We start from the raw sequence: 19,664 nt of genomic DNA, 5'->3' as shown, positions 1-19,664 counted from the left end.
TCTTGTTGTTCACTGATTTAAAAACTAAATGATGTTTCCTGACAGCTGCCATTTTGTAATGTTCCTGCAGGGTGTTTCCGTGCTGCACTTACAGGATCAGTCAGCAGAGCTTCTTTCATGACTGCAGGGCATAAACCGTTAACACACCTTGATTGCAAATTATCCCTTCAATAGACAATATGAGCAGTTTTACTACCTGCCCATGTGCCCGCACAAATATGTTCGATGTATTTGTCAAAACGGGTCAGTTTGTTTGATTGGGAATGTCACAGACTTCATGGAAAATCTCACTGAGCCCAAACATTACTTGCTTTTAGGGTTAATAAAATTCAAAAGAGCTTGAATATGATACTTGATTTGCATTTGATTAAGAGAATTTTTAGGGTTCTAACAAGATCTCCATCTCGAATTTTCAATTCTTTCCGGATGTAAATTTCTGGATTTTCCAGCACTTTTTCTATTATTCTGGATTCATTTTACTTAAATTCTACAAATCAAGAAACCACTCAATGTTGATGCTTTATATCCCAGAGAGATTTAAAGGGCTATGTGACTACTCTTTGGGCATCTTTACCAACTTAGAACAGCTCTATTTCAAGACCTATAGCTAACATTTAGACTTGTCAGTTCTGGACTGGAATACGCTAAATAGAAACTCAGTTTGCCATCGTTGATATCTACTTTTGTTTGAAAATACTCTAGAAATATACATTGTTTGGCATCTAAAGAGAGAACAAAAAGGCATTCAAATGTATATTTTTTAACTGTGGATTCTGTGTCAATAACTCAAAATGTGTGATGAGACTAATCAAAGATAAAGGATTTAATTTTAATGTGAATCATTGTTTTCGTTTTCAGAAAATCTGATTTTTAGCTTTTAGTTTGAGGGATAAAGAAAATATCTGAAAACAAATATTTTTCTAGACTCAGTTTTCTTTTCTCCATATGCTTATCCAAACTGTAGAACCCCTGATTTATTTTGCATAGTAAATATTTGGTAACTGAATGTCAATCGCATTAGCAAATGGTTTTAAAGATTTATTATAAAATATACTCACACCAAAGTATGTCAAACAAATGAAGAATTAAGAGAATGATCAGCAAAACTCTCCTTTGATGGATGCAGCTTCTTAGTAGAGGGTGTGGGTGTCAATAAATAAATCAAAATCCATTTTGGGCCTTTATGGAAGTGTGGCAAAAAGAAAGACATTGTTGGAAGAAAGCCATCAGATGTCCCATTTGAATCTTGCACAAGGGGTCACAGCAAATCTGTGGAAGACGATGTTCTGGGCAGATGTGACCAAACATTGTTGGCCCAAATACAAACCCACTGTGTGGCTGAAAACTAACATTGCACATAACCCTGAAAAAAACATGCTGGCGGGAGCATCATAGGATGAAAAGATGATGGCCTGTCTTCCAGCAAGATGAAGATCCACAGTAAAACATGAAATGGTTTAGGTCAAGTCATATTTATGTTTAAGAATGGTCCAATCAACATTCAAACTTAAATCCAGTTCAGAACAAGGCGCAACACACAAAAATCTGCTTCACACCCTTTCTGTCCAGTCCAACTGAGCTTGAGCTATTTTGCAAACAGGTAAAAACTTCAGTTTCTAGATGTAGAAGCTGGAAGAGAAATAGAAAAACTTTTCTTGCAGCTGTAATTGCAAGAAAAGATGGTTCTAAAAGGCATGGACTAAGCCCAGATGATTCATGCCATACTCTTAAGTAATTTTAAAAACAAAATTCAGAAAACTGTGTATAATATTGCACTTGAAGGGACTAGAGACTTGTCCAGGGTGTTCCCCACCTCTGGACCACATAAAATGGATGGACGGATGGACGGACAGACGGACGGATGGACGGACGGACGGACGGACAGACGGATGGACGGACGGACGGACGGACAGACGGACGGACGGACACGTGCTGGTTTGAGTTGGCCTATAACGTACAGTGATATTAGTGGTTGCAGCGTAACAAAATGTAAAAAAATTTTTGCTAGGGTGTGAATACTTTTGCAAGGCACTGTACATGGAGTCCAAAAATGTTGTGCAAATGACAGACTCAGAATAAAAAATAACTGGAGTCAAATTTAATTGGAGAATTAAATCGATAAACTTCTACCTTAAACTGAGGAGGATAGAATTAATTTGCAAGTTTGACAAACGAGGTGCATAATGTGATGGTGCAACCAGACTATTGATCGCATTAATATGCAGCGCTTATTTATGACCACATAAAATATCAGGAAACAACTTTTACTTTCACCATTATTCACCTTTTATTATTAGTTATTGGAAATTTAATGAAATAATACACTGACTACTAACCAGATTTTTCACTGCATTTTCATTCAGGATGGTTTACCATGCTAAGCACATACTAAAAATATACATTTTCAACTCCAAAATCCATGTCAAGGTAGAGCCATTTATATGGAGGTGAATGAAACAGTCGGAGGTCTCAAAGGGACTATAACTCCCGCTGACTGAGCCCCACAGTCACGAACACCAAACTCTGCTGACTTCTAAAGCCCCATCTCTCTCCTCTGAAGCTATAACCCTGTTGCTCCCCCTCCTCCTACTCATCTTCCCTCAGCTTCTCTCTGCTAAAACCCTCTTCCTCCTCTGTCCTGATCCCATTCGGTCCCAAGAACATTCAAGGCAGTTTTTCTCTTTTCTGCTGCCATCCTAACTGTCCTTGTCACACCCTGCCATCTCATACTCACACTTCAAGGGCTTTTGTATTGCATTTAAAACCTGCAAGTATCCAAATAGAGGTGTTGCAGCAGCTTCAGCTTTGTTGATAATGAAGGGAATTAATATTTGTCAGAGCTCAGATGTTAGAGCAGTTATTATGTCATGTATTTAGCAGTTATATCTTGATTGACAAGAAACATTTACTCCAATTCTATAAAAGCTGTCATTAAAATTGTGAAGATTCTGATTTTGTATCTTTTTATACAAAAATATTTGAAAATAACTGTGGCAGCAGTGAAGACCATTAAAATATTCTTTGACAGTGATAGAAATAGAAAGAGCAAGAGTCCATATATCCACATTGTCAGCTTTGTAGACTCCTTTGTGTGGTGTGTTATTGCCATCTAGCGGTCAATATACCAAACTGCTGATTCAAATTTGTCTTTGTAATTCTTTGACTAACTCTTACAAAGTTACATTTGAAATTACAGAATAGAATATAAACAAGTACAAATTGTGCTAAAATCAACCATTTCCTGACTAATTATTAAAAAATGTATAGATGATGCAGGTGTTGTAGCTTCTCCTAACTTCAAACTGATAAAATTTAATCTTTTTTCATTCTACATTACAAAACATAACAAGAAATTTGTACCAAGAAATTGTTCTGAAGATATATTCAGACCATTGCTTTTGTCTAAATGTCGTAATTAAACCCCTCTAAACATCACCACAATGTATTAAGATTTTGGTTTTTTTTTTTACTAATTATGTGTTTTTTTTATGCAAATACCACTGAATATAATTCTACATGTAGCTTCATGCAGAAAGGGTGTAAAGAGCTTATTGGTACAGTAACCTTGAGATAATTTAAAGGTTAGAAAATGAGAATCACAGCAAACAAAGCTGCCTTTGATACTGAGATGCCAAAGGAAGCAAAACTGGCTCATTTGTTAAAATGAGATTCTGATTATCAGTGTGGCATGTGTGTAATGTATGCTGATACATCGTGTGTCAAGGCCCTTCAGGACAAGCACCACAACTATGCCTCCAGACTTCCAGACTGTCAGGACATCTGCTACTGCTGACAGTCATATGTCCCGCCATGTGTGTGTGTGTGTGTGTGTGTGAGAGAGAGAGAGAGAGAGACACGAAGAAGAGGATGGGGATATCTTTGGCAGCGGGTCATTGCAGAAAACATGGGAACAGCAGTGCTTCTTAAACATTCATGCTTTGTATCCTTAGTTTTGTTTTTCTTTCGTTTCATGTATTTTTGAGCATTAAACATCAAAGAATGTCCTATCACATGCCCAGTACCAAAGAAGATTGCTGGTAGTAATCAGACTTGGACAAAATGTCTTTAACAAATCTAACTCCTCCCATAAGGCAACAACTGGAGATGCAAAGCTCTTTAGTGGAGAAAACAAGAGCATGATTTAAATTAAAAGAGGTTTTTAAAACATATCTGATACATATTGACCATCCACTCATCTTGAATAAAATGATGTATAAAAGTCAAATCAACCCAACAACTGAAAAGTCTCCTTTTATCTCTGTAAAATTAAAATTAAAACTTTACATTTTAACAACCTTTGCATTCATAAGTTTAATTCAAATTTAAAACCTTGAGTCAGAAATTACGGCAGATTACAACAGATTTACTACAATGGCCCTTTTTTTTTGGCAATTGTAGTACTTGCACATATTATTTATTACCACTAGAGGGAGCAACTTGCACACACTTTGGCAAATCCTCTGGGACTTGCAGTAGCAGGACTGTACTATTCCAGTGTTCCTCTGTGGATTTTCACACGATAAAAAAAAAAAGAAAAAAGTTTACTGTAATATATATGCTTCCATTATTTATACCTGCTTACATTTGCAGGGGAAGTGGGGCTTGGTCTATCAGTCACTGGCTCTGGACAGGTCACCAGCCCATCACAGGGCAACACAATGACACACACACTTAATTTAGAGGAACCAGTTAACCTTACAGACATGTTTTTGGCTGTGGGAAGAAAAAACCCTCTGAGGAGAACCCCTGGAACATGTAAACTCCATACTACATCACATGTTGTTGCCTGGCTCTTTTACATGAACATGGAGAACCAAGTCACAGTTGTAAGCTGCTTTTGCTTATTTATTTATTGCTGTATTTCAAATAGGTGCATGAACGAACTCCTCCTTTGCTACTCCTTTAAGGGGGACAGAGAACTGGCACAAGAGGAGAAACAAAGCAGAGTACTTGTGCAGTGATATGCAAATATCACGTGACGTCATCTGAGTCGTCCACACTGCCTTCACATGAGTGTCTAATACGCAGCGGTCTAAAAAGGACAGCAAGACACCCTTCATTTGAAGTGAATGGCTGGAGGTTCAAAAAGACACCATGACTCATCTGAGCCAAAGAAAACGCAGCAGCATCAGGATGCAATTTCTGGTGGCAAAAACAGTAATATAATTCTTTAAAAGAAACAGATCCATATGATTTGGCTCCTTTTAAACAGCCATAAATCCTATAATGTATTCAATAAATAGCACTTGGTATGGCAGTATAAGTTTAAACATTTTCATTCAGTTTTTTAATTTAATTTAAACAGTAATTTGACAAAGCTAACACAAGGAGATAGTAATGAAGGGAATACTCATTCATTTATTCCTTGTTTGAATCTGGTACTGTGTTTTCTTAGCTGCTCACACAGTTTAAAGAAGTTTATCTTAACCTCTTAACTTAAGTTAAAGACATATTTAATAATATTGAATCATTCATTTCATCTGAACCCTAATCAGCAACAAGTTATTTACATCAGAAGACTTTCTCCATTTCAAAACAAATAAAAAATGTTATACTGGAGAATAGACGTGTTTAACCGGGCAGAATATGCAAATGGTGATCCTTCTGCTCATGTATGTGCAACTGCATCTATTCTTACCAACTTAGCCACTTCACATTTCACAAACCATGAAGTTTTAGAAACATAATAATTAAAAATGTGCTCTGATTATGCTAACTAAATTCACTATTTACCTAAATAACAAGGTAGGGATGAAGAACATCTTCATCTTCCAAGCTCTGGAAAGCCTTATATCACTACAGAAATAAAATTTAGGAAAGAAATAAACAAAAACTGTTTTTAACATAAGGTTTTGTCCCAAATGTTATTTGTTTAATAATGTGACATTTTACATAATCAATTTGGTTTATTGTTGGGGCACTAGGTGCTTGTAAAACAAGTTAAATGGAAATGGAAAAATGGCCCAGCATGGACATTGTGAAAGGGACCTCTAGAAATTCTGTTTATGCATCATTTAACCTCTACTTTTCTGCAGTAGAATTAACTAACCCAATGACAGCAGAGTTCTTCTGAACCCAATACAACCAATAGGTTTTTTCTATATTAAACTCCTACAGATCCATAAAAAAGCATTTTCCTCTTACAGATTTCTTCTGTTTTTGTTATATTTACATGTTTCAAATCATCAAACATTTTAATTTCACACAAAGATAGCTAAGGTAAAATTCCAGTTTTCAAATGATGATTTTATTTAATAAAGGCAAAAGGCTATCCAAACCTACCAGGTCCAATGTGAAAAAGTTAAATTGAAAGTAAATAGTAATTAAAGATGGGGTTCAATTTTACCAGCCACACCCAGGCCTGAATACTGACAGACCTGTGGAATCAAGAAATATTGTCAAAATTATCAGACAACTAGAAGTAGGCAAAAAGATCTCACATCACCCCTCGACAACAACAAAGGCAATAGGAACGAAGGCATCCATGTCAGAGTTCCAAGGTGAGAACACTGCTGACCAAAAAGAACACAAATGCCTGTCTCACAGTCTCCAGAAAAGTCTTGATGATCCCCAAGAGATGAGACAAATGGTCATGTGGAGTAAAACAGCATTTCAGAAAAAGAACATTCATATAGTGGTCAAACGCAGTGATGATGATCCAAAGCACATCAGCAAGTTCATGCTAAATAACACATAAATAATAAATTAATTGTTTTGTAAGGGCCTAGTCAAAGTTTTGACTTAAATCTAATTGTGGTGCTGTCCATGCTCAAAAACCCTCCTCTGGGGGAAATTTAAGACACTTCTGCAAGGAAGAGTGGGGCAATATTATTCCATAGCAATGATTTTTTACTGAAGTTATTAATGGCTGATATAAAAAAAATAATAGTTTCATGATCTGAAGCATCTTAGCAGTACAAGCAAAAACCAAAGAAATCTGTAAGGGTGGAAATACATTTTCACAGCACTCTATTACCGAGAGGCTATTTTCGAGATAATAAGACAAATATCAACAATAACTTTAAATGTGCCAGTGTTCTGGAGGGAGAAATTATTTAATGAATTATTCCGTAATTTCAATCAAAGTTTCTCAGAAGAAAATCTGCAATTGATCTATTGTGTTTAAGTTATAATTTTTACAATTTTTACACGTCCTTGGAAAGCAAACAGAAAGGTTTTCATCGATCCCTGCATTGGCATCGCACGTCGCATCCCAGACATCCACGCTAAATAAAACATGCATCCTCTGCATTTATTCGCTGCTCACCACAAGCGCACCCTGCTGCTGTCACAACGCCCTGTAGCTCCGTCTCACGGCGCTGAAGTCCTTCCGGGGGTTCCCCATTCACAAAGCCTGCCTGGCTGCCTGACATTATTACAGAGGGCGGAGGGAGGAAGAGGAGAGGAGATGAGAGGGGAGGGGAGCGAGGGAGGGAAGGAGGGAGGGAGGAGAGAGAAAGAGAGTTGAGACGTCCCTGCCTCACTTGGCTGCATTCGGTTTACCGACACCGGAGAAGCGACCATGCTGTGGAAACTAGTTGAGAATGTCAAGTATGAAGATATTTATGAGGTAACTTGGCCATCCAGCTGTTTGCGACATCGGCAGATAAATTTAGCGGATTAATTAGAAAAACGTTAGACATTGTTCAGCTAAGTGTTTTCTGCAAGGCTTTAGGCCTACGTGGGATTTATTTTATGCTGTAAAATTAGAAAGTGAGAAATTTGCGCTGAAATCAGTTGTTTGAAATATTTAAAGTGCTCATAATGTTTTTATGTGTGGTTATATTTGCTTTTTTGTTTCTAAGAGGATGTAGTTGACAATATCTTTAGCGTCTATTTTCTCCACTTTCCAAACAAAAAAGTGCAACTGAAAGCTTTTTGAGCGAATCACTGATTTATAACCAGAAATGTATTTATTTTTTTACTCAGACTATAATTCAAGACTTTTGTATAACTAAAAGTGTTGCTGAAAAGCCTAAATTATCGCAAGAATTTATAAATACTAAAAAAGATTTGGAATTCTGTTTGAAAAGAAGAGATCATTTGAAGTGCGTTAAGCGCATGCAGACATTTTGGCTGTCATCCCAAAGCAATAATTTGTTTTAAAAAATGGTGACATAAAGCAGTGGGGATGGAGATGGAAGGAGGAGAATTGCGCCGCGCTGAATGGGCTCGAGCACAAAGCGCACGAGGCCCCACGGCTGCCTCGAGCCTGGTGGGAAGCCCTTGTCTTGTGCAGCACATGGCTTTTCTCCCACGGTGCGGAGGGGAGGGGAGGACGGAATGTTGTTAAACAAGTCATCCAAAAAGGGCAAAGAGCGACCGCGAAGCCTTCAATGTTAAGTTTAATCGCATCTTTAAACTCGTGACATCATTCATCCGATCCCCTCTCGCGCCACGCTGGATGCCGGGTTTAACAAGGCAAAAAAAAAAAAAAAAAAAACTGCTGCTGGATCTCAGCTTTAGATTTATAGACATTTACTTTTATGTTTGATATGGATTACATGAATGAAACCTAAAATAGAGTAAAAGAGGTTGGTTAAAACACATCTGACTTTTACTAGTGTGCCAATCTCTTTGCGCAGAAGATATTTGCGCCATAATGTCTCCCTCATGCAAGAAGATGCGCTTTACTGGGTCAGATTTTGTCCGCGAAATGCCTTTAGTCCGAGGGGAATTCCTCACTTTCTCCTCCGAAAGCGACTCCTCTTTTCTGTATCCTTTCGGCTCTCCACGGAATTTCAACGTCACTCACGGCTGCGCGGACGGTTTCACGCTCCATGTGTCGCCAGTCCCCTGCCACGGCGCGCATTAATATTCCTGTAAGTCTCAGTCATGAATAACAATTACACCGTGCACCGGGGGTAGAGGCGGGAGCGCGGTGCACACAGTCACTCAGAGCGGCGGCAGCTCCGGGCGCAGGAGGGTTCTGCATGGAGTTATAGACCAGGCCTGCCTGCAGACACACAGAGGCTTCTTCTTTGACCTGGAATGAGTTTGTTTGTCTGTCTCGGACCGAACACGTCCTGTTTCGTGCTGTTATTTCACTCTGAGCTCGCTGCGGTTACCAGCACACTTTACAGATGTTAGTTCATTCCTACTCCACTGGGGTGAGTTTTCTTCCAGACTATATGTTTCAGTAGATGTTGCTGGAAGGTTTGAAAAGTAGGTTGTAACAGTTCTGCTTCAGGCATTTATGTGTTTTACTCCAGGTGTGTCAGTGGCCGTTATTCAAATGCAATATGATACATGTTTTAAGATTATATTTTGTTTCTTCTGAATATGGTTCCTCTAACAAAGCAGTTAATATTTTTATTTTTTGCTGGTTTTATGCACGCTGGTAAAGGACCGGCATGACGGCGTCTCAAGCCACAGTTCGCGCCTGTCCCAACTGGGTTCGGTGTCGCACGCCGGACCCTACTCCACCGCGCCGCCGCTGTCTCATGCCCCTTCCTCGGACTTCCAGCCTCCATACTTCCCTCCGCCGTACCAGCCACTCGCTCACTACCAGAGCCAGGATCCGTACTCCCACGTAAGCGACCCGTACTCCCTGAACTCGCTCCATCAGAGCCAGCAGGGCGCATGGGGTGCGCGCCAGCGGCAGGACGCCGCCGGGGACCGGATGGAGAGCTCGGCTCTGCTGGCGCAGCCTCGGGCCTCTCTGCCTCAACTCTCCGGATTGGACCCACGGCGGGATTACGGTGGCGTGCGGCGGCCTGACGTGCTGCTGCACTCCGCTCATCCGGGATTGGAACCCGGGATGGGAGACGGACTGCTGCACGGTCTTCACGGCATGGAGGATGTTCAGGTGAGTGCTCAAATTGACACAACCTGAACTGCACATTTCTCTGTTTTAGGTTAGAGATATTTTTGTATCTTTGACTCTTAAAAACCTTCCTACCAGAACCGTCTTCATGTCCATTCGTTATTTTGGAATCTGTTATTTTCTCTTTTTTTTTTTCATCAGATGAAATCTTTATAAATAAGGATAGCTAATTTTAACCACACACATTTTCGGACATGTTTGGAATAAAATTACACTTATATTTAAACAACCAATTACAAACTACTGAATAACATCAAAACCAAGACGAGCCTATTATTTCTGGCAGTTTTTGTTCTTTAGCTCAACATATTTCGTGCATCTTTAAGGGTTAAGGTGAATAAAAAGAGAGCAGCTCCCTCAGGGCTGGACGTTCAGCTGTAGCCTGACCCGGAAAAGGCCCGCAGCAAATATGAATCATGCTCGGGTTGGATCCTGCCACATGGAAAGAACCGGATATGTGCGTAAAATTAGTGCGCAGGACTCAAAACTAACTGATGTGATTTTTTTTTCTAAATTCACCGAATGTATAATTATTTAATAACCGGTCCTCAAATACATTAAAAACATAAAAAGTATACTATTAAGACAGTGACATTAAAGATGAAAAAACAAGAATGTCATCAAACTAGGAGGCATAAAGTTGTGCTTTAACACCAGCTGCTTCTTTTCTAACCAACGTTCATTTGTAGAAAAAATAAGTCATTACTTGAATTTTATTTGTTATTTGATTTATTTACGGTTTTATTGTATGTTATTTTCATTTTATTTTGATCTGTTTGATAAGTTATTGTAGGAAATTGGTTTTATGATCAGCTGTGCAGAAGTCTGTCCTTTCTCCTCTCGTTTCCCCTCAGGGCGAAGCCATCATGAGCTCATTGTCATTTAACCCCCAATAAAACCTTATTTCTTTCATGCATTCATGCAATGCATTTATTAGCCCAGTGTAACATCGTTTCCAAGCGTTTATTCTTTCATTTCTTTATCCTGTTTCTAAGACCGCTGCTATATTTTAGAACAATACCTCACTGAACGCAGTTAAGTGAAACGAGTAGCATGTTTGAATCAGGTTTGAAAACTCTGGTAATCATTTCTTGCAGGTACTCCTAATGAATCACCACATCATAACTTTGGTCTGAATTCAGACTACTCGGAGACATTCTTCCATTCTGTGCGAATGTTGGGTTGTTTTCCTCCTCTCGTTGTGTGTGAACGAGTTAAGCAGAGGTTTAAATGCGTGCTTATTAAATCGTGAGTAATTCTACATGACGCAGGCTTTAATGATTTGTATTTATCTCGGTTCTAACAGGCCATTGAAGACGCCAACGGAACCCATATCCTGGATCAATCTGTAATTAAGAAAGGTACGCACGCTTTATCTTTTATACACGCACGTTTGTTTACCAATATTACCAACATATACGTTGCAGAGACATTCAGATATCTTGATGTATTTTTCTGTCTGAAAACGATGCAAGGTATACTATTATTATATAATTAAAATAATTTATTTCAGTACGAAATTATACATATATATGGTTTTATATTCTGTAATTAACAACACTGTACAATTACAATATTTGCTCAACTGACTAATCCTAATTAACACAGTGATATGTTGCACCATATTTGTTATGTTTTTAATTGATTGTTTTGTTTTATTTTGTGTTAGTTATAGTAAGAGTTTTTAGGTTTGGGTAACAAATAAAATGTTTAAGCATGCTTCTTATTTGGAAGCTTTCTGATATGTCCACAGAAGTGTGTAACGTGGCCTCAGAATTAGTGTGACTGTATGTTTGGCTCCTGGGGGCCAGGTCCCCCCAGTTCTGGGAGTCCAGAGTGAGCAGTTTGGAGCCGAGTTAACGACCCCGGTATATTGACTGGCAGGCAGTGTGTTGCTGACAGGCTGCCACGATGATGTGCGGTGATTTAGTTACGGGATGCTGAGCGACTGAGCTCCCCGCGGGGCATTTAAGCCGCTGATGTAATAAATGGCACCGCTCACGGAGATCTCGTGAGCTCGTTTAGAGCTAATCTGCGGTATTATCCCCCGTGGAGCCATCAGGAAAAAAAGCCCCATCGCCCCGGCCTGCTTTACGCACGGATGCAGGAGGACAGTTGGCTGCTTGGTTGGCTGGATGCTTGTCTCTCTCTTTTTTTTTTTTTTTTTACGCCATTAACGCTCGGGATGGAGGAGCTTCCAGTGGTGGTTGGAGCTAAACTGGCCGTGGAGAGGAGACTAGGAGGTGGTTAATGCGATCTGAGAACGCGAGCCAATCAACAATCGATAACACTATAATGAGAATGTCGCGCGACATTAAATAACAGCAAATGCCCGGCACGTGGGCACTTCATTAGGCCACGAGCGCCTCCTGAGTGCGCGCGTGGCTTTATTGGAAAAATGATTTAAAGCTTCATAACCGGGCCGGGAAGGTGCCCTGTTCATGTAACACGTTTAATTCCTGTTTACCTTCTTCTTCCAGTCCCGATGCCCCCCAAGAACGTGGGCTCTCTGATGCTCGGCAAGGACGGCCTGATCGGCGGAGTCACCGTCAACATCAATGAGGTGTTCTGCTCGGTTCCGGGCCGCCTGTCGCTGCTCAGCTCCACCTCCAAGTATAAAGTGACCGTAGGGGAGGTGCAGAGGAGACTGTCTCCACCTGAGTGCCTCAACGCCTCTCTGCTAGGAGGCGTGCTGAGAAGGTAGGACGCACAAATGACGCCATTTTTACTATTTGAAGCGTAGATTATTTTGCTGTAATCACTATAAAAAGATTAAAATAAGATATTACGAATATTAGTCTATTTTTCAGTCTTCTGCTACAGTTTCTAATTTTTAACATTTTTTTCTCCAGAGCAAAGTCTAAAAACGGTGGCAAATGCCTGAGAGAAAAACTGGAGAAGATCGGATTGAATCTTCCTGCTGGGAGGCGTAAAGCGGCCAATGTCACGTTATTAACATCTCTCGTAGAAGGTGACTGCGATGTAACACTAAAATAAACTGTCTTACTAACAATTAAAAGTCAGCCATGTTTAAGGATTTGGATTTGAAGTGCCCAATTATCGGGATGTCCTAAGATGCTCCCGGAAAAAAATTAAGGAAATTCGAAGCTTGTAAAAGTTATGACAATCATTGTCATTGCTATTTGCATGGGAATGAACAAATCTTAATAATAAATAAGACTTCTTACTGCAATGATCAGGCGAGCTTGTGTGCCAACACCTTGGCCATGCGAAGTTGTGCATTTTTCACAGAGATCAAACTGTTTGCTTGAACTTTCACTTTAAAATATGATCTCCTGCTTATTGAATGTAATGCAACCAGATCAAGGAGCTCAGAAAAAAATATATCGCTTAAAACAGGAAATGTGGCACGTCGACCTGATTAATAAAGCGGAGTTCTTCTGTTTTTCCAGACAATGTATCAAAATGTAAAAAATATTAGTGTTTAGCTACTAGTCTGGTTTGCTTATTTATGTGCTCAATGTTTAACATTAATTGTGTGTACTGTTCCCTGCAGGCGAGGCGGTGCACCTGGCCCGTGATTTCGGCTACATCTGCGAGACGGAGTTTCCCACGAAAGCTGTGAGCGAGTATCTGAACCGGCAACACACAGATCCCAACGAGCTGCACACGCGGAAAAACATGCTGCTGGCCACAAAGTTAGTCCCACAGAATATTCTATTATTTCTACTCCACCTTAACCTTTAGAATTGGCGTTTTTTATTTCCTCAGAATAAATCTTACCTACAGTATAACTCTGGGAGTATCCTTTACACGAGATTTAAATATGGTGTGTTGCTGAATGGATAATTTATGTTAAAATCAGAAGAAAATTAAAACCAAAAATGTAAGATTATGATAATTTTGGGGGCTCAGAAAAGTCCATTTGGTTTCTCATTTATATTAATTGTACAAAAAGCTATGCCCTATACAGTGCATTTATTGGTTCAGGATTATTTAGCAGTTAAAATGACATCCACTGATATTTCCTGCACGGGGCCTCCATTGACCCCAAAAGCCCCGCAAGTGCAAAACGGAGATGTTCCATATCTCTTAAAAAGCCAGTTCTTCAGTGAACATAGAGGTGACATTTGAAAAGCAGGATCTCACTAATAAAGCCTATTGAGCTCAATGTGGATTAAACTTGTAATAATGGAGATAAATGCCACTCTAAAAATTGCAGCAGTTAAATTTGGAATTTAATGGAAGTCTGCATTAAAATCAGGCAAACTAAAGATAAAATGCTTTTTCACGTTTTTATTAGATTTGACCTTATTAAAGAAAAACTAGATGTGAGGTAGCCTGAGCGCACAGGAATCCACTTACATTAGCTGCTATATAATTAAGCAGTTTTAACTGTACTGCAGTTTAACCTATCACATTTTTTGATACTGAAATAAAGGTTTCTAGTGTGTATTTGACCTTGTGACATATTCATTTGTTTTGGGGAAAGTTTTTTTTTATTGTTGTTCAAACTCTTGAATTCAGTTTTGGACCAGGTGATTACTTTTAGCTTATGGGTGTGTTTTTTCCAATAGCATCATGGCAGAAATTATTTATAAACTGGATAAATAATAGATATTTTTCCTATCAACCAAAGCTCAATGTTAGTTTTTTTTTCTTTTGAGTTTTCTGAATTTAAAAACTTCAAATCACCTAACAAAGCCTCTTACTTGTATTTTTAGCTTGCATAAATAGCATTGTCTGCAAGCTTGCACTGGATAAACCATCTGCCTGCTTGTGTATGGGTGTGTGTGTTTGCGCAGAACTGCATGCACGGTGGGTGTTTGGTGGTGGATGTTTGATGCTCAGATTCAAACCTGTTCCAATAGTGTGTGTCGGTGCTGCCTGTTAGAAATTCATTATTTAGCAGTGGAGTGTTTCAAGTCGTCAGAAAACAACAGCAAGAGCCGTGAGTGTTGCCTGGGGTGGCAACTTCTCCTCTCTTACTCCCCTAACCCCAGCTGGGCTCGGCCTCCACAGCCTGTCACTCATTTAGCTCTGCCCTTAGGCCACCTCCAGCCTGAATGCGTCTGTGTGTGTGTGTGTGTCTGGGCTTGAACCTGCAACGGTAAGGAGTTCTCCTAAATATTAAATGTGGGCCTAAACCAGCGAATGATTTTGGTGAAAAGTAATAAGAAGAATGTAGTGAAAAGGTGATTCTCTTTTACCATTACACTTAAATAATATATTGAAGATCAGTGAGAGCCCCACCTTGTAATGTTAGATAATTTCCTTCTACTGGGAAAGCTGTGTTTTCCTGGTTTCCATTATTCAAATTTGAAATTCTGTCTTCAGTCAGAGACATTTAATTCAGTTATTAATCGTTATATTTAAGTATCTCTAATTCACAACAAATGTCAAGGCACTTTAGAAGAAAAAGAAGTCTGTTTTTTAAACAATTATAAGCAATAGAATCCAGTTTGGTCTAATTGCGTTCAACTGAGTTCAACTCATTCCAGTACAGTCCAATGGTGTGATCAGTTTCAGATCCAGAAACATAGTCCTATCCTATCTACATTACAACAAAATAAAGTCAAATTTATTAAGTTATACATTGCCAGTTAGTAAAATATATTGTTTTCTTGTCAAATGCAGTCTGATGTCCAGGCAGTTGCTCCTACAGTAAATTATATTAAAGTTAACCAATGTGAAGAAAATATGCAATAAAACCTAATGAATAGGTTTACATGAAAAATGACAAAAGAATAAAAAAGGTAAATATAAAGATCAAAATTATTAAATAAAGTTTGACCAAATAAAATGCAAGATGACTGTGTTTTTCACAGACAAATCTACAGAGCAAAACACTGGAGTTAAAGACTGAAAGTATTTTTTATTGTTATTAATAGTGGTATTTTTTCTAGTAATTTCACTCATGCATTACTCTAAATGGGACAAAAAGAATCATTCATCCACAGTAGAAACAAAACAAGCATTTTTAAACATGTAATCTGAGTAGAAATGGTCTATTATGTCCAACAGCTTTTTTCAATTAAATTTAATCAAATAACATCAGGGACATCATTTTCTCATTAGTGACTTTCTCCCATGTCACTGAGAAACATTTTAAAGCAGCAAATTGTTTTAAATTCTTACAGGACACTTGGCTGGCAGGGAAAAGTTAGCTTAAACAGACAGAGAGGACTTGGCCTTCGGACCAAACATGTCAGTGTGGTTGAAAAGGACATGAAAGGACATCCACATGAAGACATGTGTTGATGTCTAAAATGATGTCTAAATGATGTTAGGGCTCATTAACTGGGCTAACACAGCCTGACGTGTCAATGTCTTTGTTTAACCTAAACGAGGAAAGGGCATGCAGAGTGTAAATGTCCAATTTTCAAGATATTTCTCTGTAAAAACTGACAATGACTGGATGATCTGAAATAGCTCTAAAAAAATCAAAGATTCATCATTGTGATCTAGAGGACAGCTCTGAATACTAATATAACTGGATGGGAATAAGCTTATTGTTCAGTGATCTGTGAAACTAAACCAAACCACATGCTATATATGTTGCTTTGAGAGACTGATCTTTGTAAAGTTGGACCTTTGAATGATAATTCTCTTTATATCAGCATCTAAAAGTAACCTGTTGAATAAAACTTACAGAGTTTATAAAGTTCAGAAGCTCAGGGATACCTGAAAATGTTCATCAAATTCATTTAGCAAATTTTGCCTCTATGTATCTAAACGTTATGATTCTGTAATCATTGGTTTCAATGCCTTTTCTGAGCAGGAATATCTTTATTTATTTCTGCAAAATTTCCGTGTGACATTAAAGAAACCTATAGATTTTTGGTTGACAAGATTTCATAACTCAAACCCAAACAGGAATGGTTGTTGCCTTTTAAAACCGAAACCTGAGCCCCCCAGTCAGCGATGAAATGGGTTAAATGCAGCATTATTCAAATCTCTCACAAAAACGACAGTAATCACATTCAGATCAAATTATGGGGTTCTAACATTTCAGGGCCTGAAGGAAATCTTGGGCTCTGGAGGATGCTGCCCATTCTGCCTGATTAGTAATTAAGGAATCCTACGTTTTGAGTCAGTCATGGCATTAAGATTTTCAAGGAAACAATGAATAGACTTTTGGCCCATATAGAGCCTTGCAAAAGTATTTAAACCCATTGAACCTTTCCACATTTTGTCACATTACAACAAATTTCCAAATAATTGATTGGAATTTCATGTGATAGATCAAAGCAAAAAAAAACAAATGCCACTCTGAAAACTGTTGCAAGCATTTGTATTCAGTCCCTTTTACTCTGATACCCCTAAATAAAATTTCCTGATGCTAGTTGTTTAAACCACGGAGGCCGTCCCAGAAGAGCTGAGATGAATAAAGACAGACGTTTGTGCCATTTATTAGTCACATTTTGTTCATTTCGGGGTATCAGAAGAAAGGAGCTGAACAAACTGCACACTTTTCAGATGGTTTTCGTTTATGTTTTTAAACAAAAATGAAAAACATGTATCATTTTCCTTTCCCTTTCCAATCATGTTTCTTCCACTCCACAATTTGTATTGGTCCATCACATAAAATCCCAATAAAACCAATTAAAGTTTGTGCACTGCAGAAGTATAACTTCCTGTTTAAGGCAGTGTCGATCTGATGACAGCAAAAGCCATTTTGAGGAAACACTACAGCAGATATCCGTCCTGAAACCTTATTGTGCCTTCTCCCCTGCAGACAGCTGTGTAAGGAGTTCACGGACCTGCTGGCCCAGGACAGGACTCCCCTGGGCAACTCGAGACCCACACCCATCCTAGAACCTGGCATCCAGAGCTGCCTTTCCCACTTTTCCTTCATAACACACGGCTTCGGCTCGCCAGCCATCTGCGCCGCACTCACCGCCCTGCAGAACTACCTCACTGAGGCTCTCAAAGGACTCGACAAGATGTTTCTCAACAACCCGTCCAACAACCGGCATGGGGACGCTGGCAACAAGGCCGGCGACAAAGAGGAAAAACAGCGAAAATGAAGCAGGCGCAGAAGGGGGAGTGACGAAGCAGAGGCAGGAGGAAGGCCGACATGCTGACAGAGCCGTAACACAGTTTCTTCTAGCTTTTACATCGCTGCTACTGCCCTGCCACACAAAGCTGAGGTGGAGGACAGGGAAGGCATGGTATAGAGAAAACAGCAGAGGTAGACACCCGTGGGCCAGTGTCTGAATGAGCGGAGGGATTTTTCATCTGTGTTACGTTCTTCTCATTCCCCCGAGGACATGGTGGTTACTGTGTTCCATCCATTTTGCTCCCCCCGTCTGCATCCTGTGAGACTGAGATGCTGTGAGCAGCCAGCAAAAGACACTGTGTTCAAATGCCTGAGTGTGTGAGTGAGTGAGTGTGTGCTTCTGTTTGTCTTCACACAGAAAAAAAAAAGCATTGTGGGTTTGGAGATCTTTTTTGTGCTGCAGCATTCTATCTGTGAAACAGGCCTGTCTGGTTATTTAACAAGAGTACGATGAGGGATGACGTTAATTTATGTGTGTAAATATTATTTATAATTATTTAAATTGTTTAAATAGGTACGCCAGCTACTTTGGAGTAGACCTATTTATATGTGATTTGACCTTTGTGAGCCAGTGGGGAGGGAGAGGGCAGGACTCGTTCAGTGTTTTTCTGTTCTTATAGAGCTGTTGTCATGGTGCTGATGATGATGGGTAGAAATGCTTCTAATTGTCCAGTGATTTCATTTCTATCATATTGATAATAAACCATGTGTTTTATAATGTGAGGTGTGCAGCCTTCGCCTTTCCTCCTGGAAGATCATCTGACAGAGTCTGACCAAGGTTGAATCTGGTTATCCCTATTAATAGCGCTACCCTTTCCCCCATCCTTTGGCACGTAATACAGGTAGTGGTTCAAATATCCCACTAAGAAATGGGACAAATTGATCATTAGTTCTCACTGTTTGCTAATACGTAAACAGATGTGGCTTAATATGTTCGTATTTGTCAATTACACAGTTATTAGTACTGTGGCAGGGATATTTTTTACACTTATGGAACATCAAAAATATGACACGTTGGCTATTGAAAAAGAAACCTATTTTGATGCATTTCAAATGCATTTAGATTTTTCATTGTGCATTGTCAATAAACTGAACTAACCTTTACTTTATCCTGTATACTTCCTGCAAACTATGCTTAGTATTTTTGGATTCAAACGTGCTTGAAGTATACCCTTAACTAGCCTGACTGCAACTTTACTCATGTGAAAATCTAATATACGGTTTTTATATTTATAGTTTTTTGCCCAGCGCAATGCCAGTACACTTCAAACTAAATGTTATAGTCGTATTTATATTTTTATTCCTCAGACAATATAAGTAGAACTCCTATTTTTCCTGGTTTATGAGAAAAACTACAAAAAAATCTCAGAAAAAAAAAAATTGCATCAAACCAGACAATTTAATGGTTGATGGGTGACGGAGTTAATGGGGTATCAAAGTAAAGGGGCTGAACAAAAAGCATGCCACAAACTTCAGGGTTTTTTTCATAATCGTGAAGTGAAAAGAAAACAAGTAAAACTTAGAAGACGTCTGGCGTGCATTTGAATTCAGCCCCTTTACTTTGATACCCCTACATAAAACAAACCTTTGAGGCATTCACAGAACAACTATATTTGTACCGTGATTATTATGGGCAGAGAAACTATTTTGCTAATTAGGTGACTTCTGAAGGCAATTTGTTGCATTTGACTTTATTTAGGGGTATCCAAATAAAGGGTTGAACACAAATGCACACCACACTTTGTTTTGTAAAGATTTTTTTAAAGTGTTTGTCATCTTCCTTCCACTTCACAATTATGTTGTGCGTTTTGTTAT

General features: G+C 39.0%; 1 protein-coding gene across 2 annotated transcripts; it reads left to right on the top strand.

The window, feature by feature from the left end:
- The first annotated feature begins 7,454 nt into the window (after positions 1-7,454).
- Positions 7,455-18,572, top strand: tfap2b (transcription factor AP-2 beta). 2 transcript variants are annotated; one of them, XM_047387140.1, is made up of 7 exons: positions 7,455-7,570; positions 9,347-9,808; positions 11,133-11,187; positions 12,307-12,526; positions 12,679-12,797; positions 13,344-13,485; positions 17,526-18,572. In XM_047387140.1, the coding sequence occupies exons 1-7, from the start codon at positions 7,523-7,525 to the stop codon at positions 17,815-17,817; spliced, it is 1,338 nt and encodes a 445-aa protein (XP_047243096.1). In that variant the 5' UTR covers positions 7,455-7,522; the 3' UTR covers positions 17,818-18,572. The 2 variants fall into 2 exon arrangements, with proteins under 2 accessions (XP_047243096.1, XP_047243097.1); XM_047387141.1 differs by lacking the exon at positions 7,455-7,570 and adding an exon at positions 8,482-9,110.
- The last annotated feature ends 1,092 nt before the right edge of the window (positions 18,573-19,664 follow it).

This window comes from Girardinichthys multiradiatus, chromosome 15 (assembly GCF_021462225.1).
Source record: "Girardinichthys multiradiatus isolate DD_20200921_A chromosome 15, DD_fGirMul_XY1, whole genome shotgun sequence".
Taxonomy (NCBI): domain Eukaryota; kingdom Metazoa; phylum Chordata; class Actinopteri; order Cyprinodontiformes; family Goodeidae; genus Girardinichthys; species Girardinichthys multiradiatus.
The sequence above is the reverse complement of the archived record's forward strand: the minus strand, read 5'-3'. Positions and strand labels throughout refer to the sequence as shown.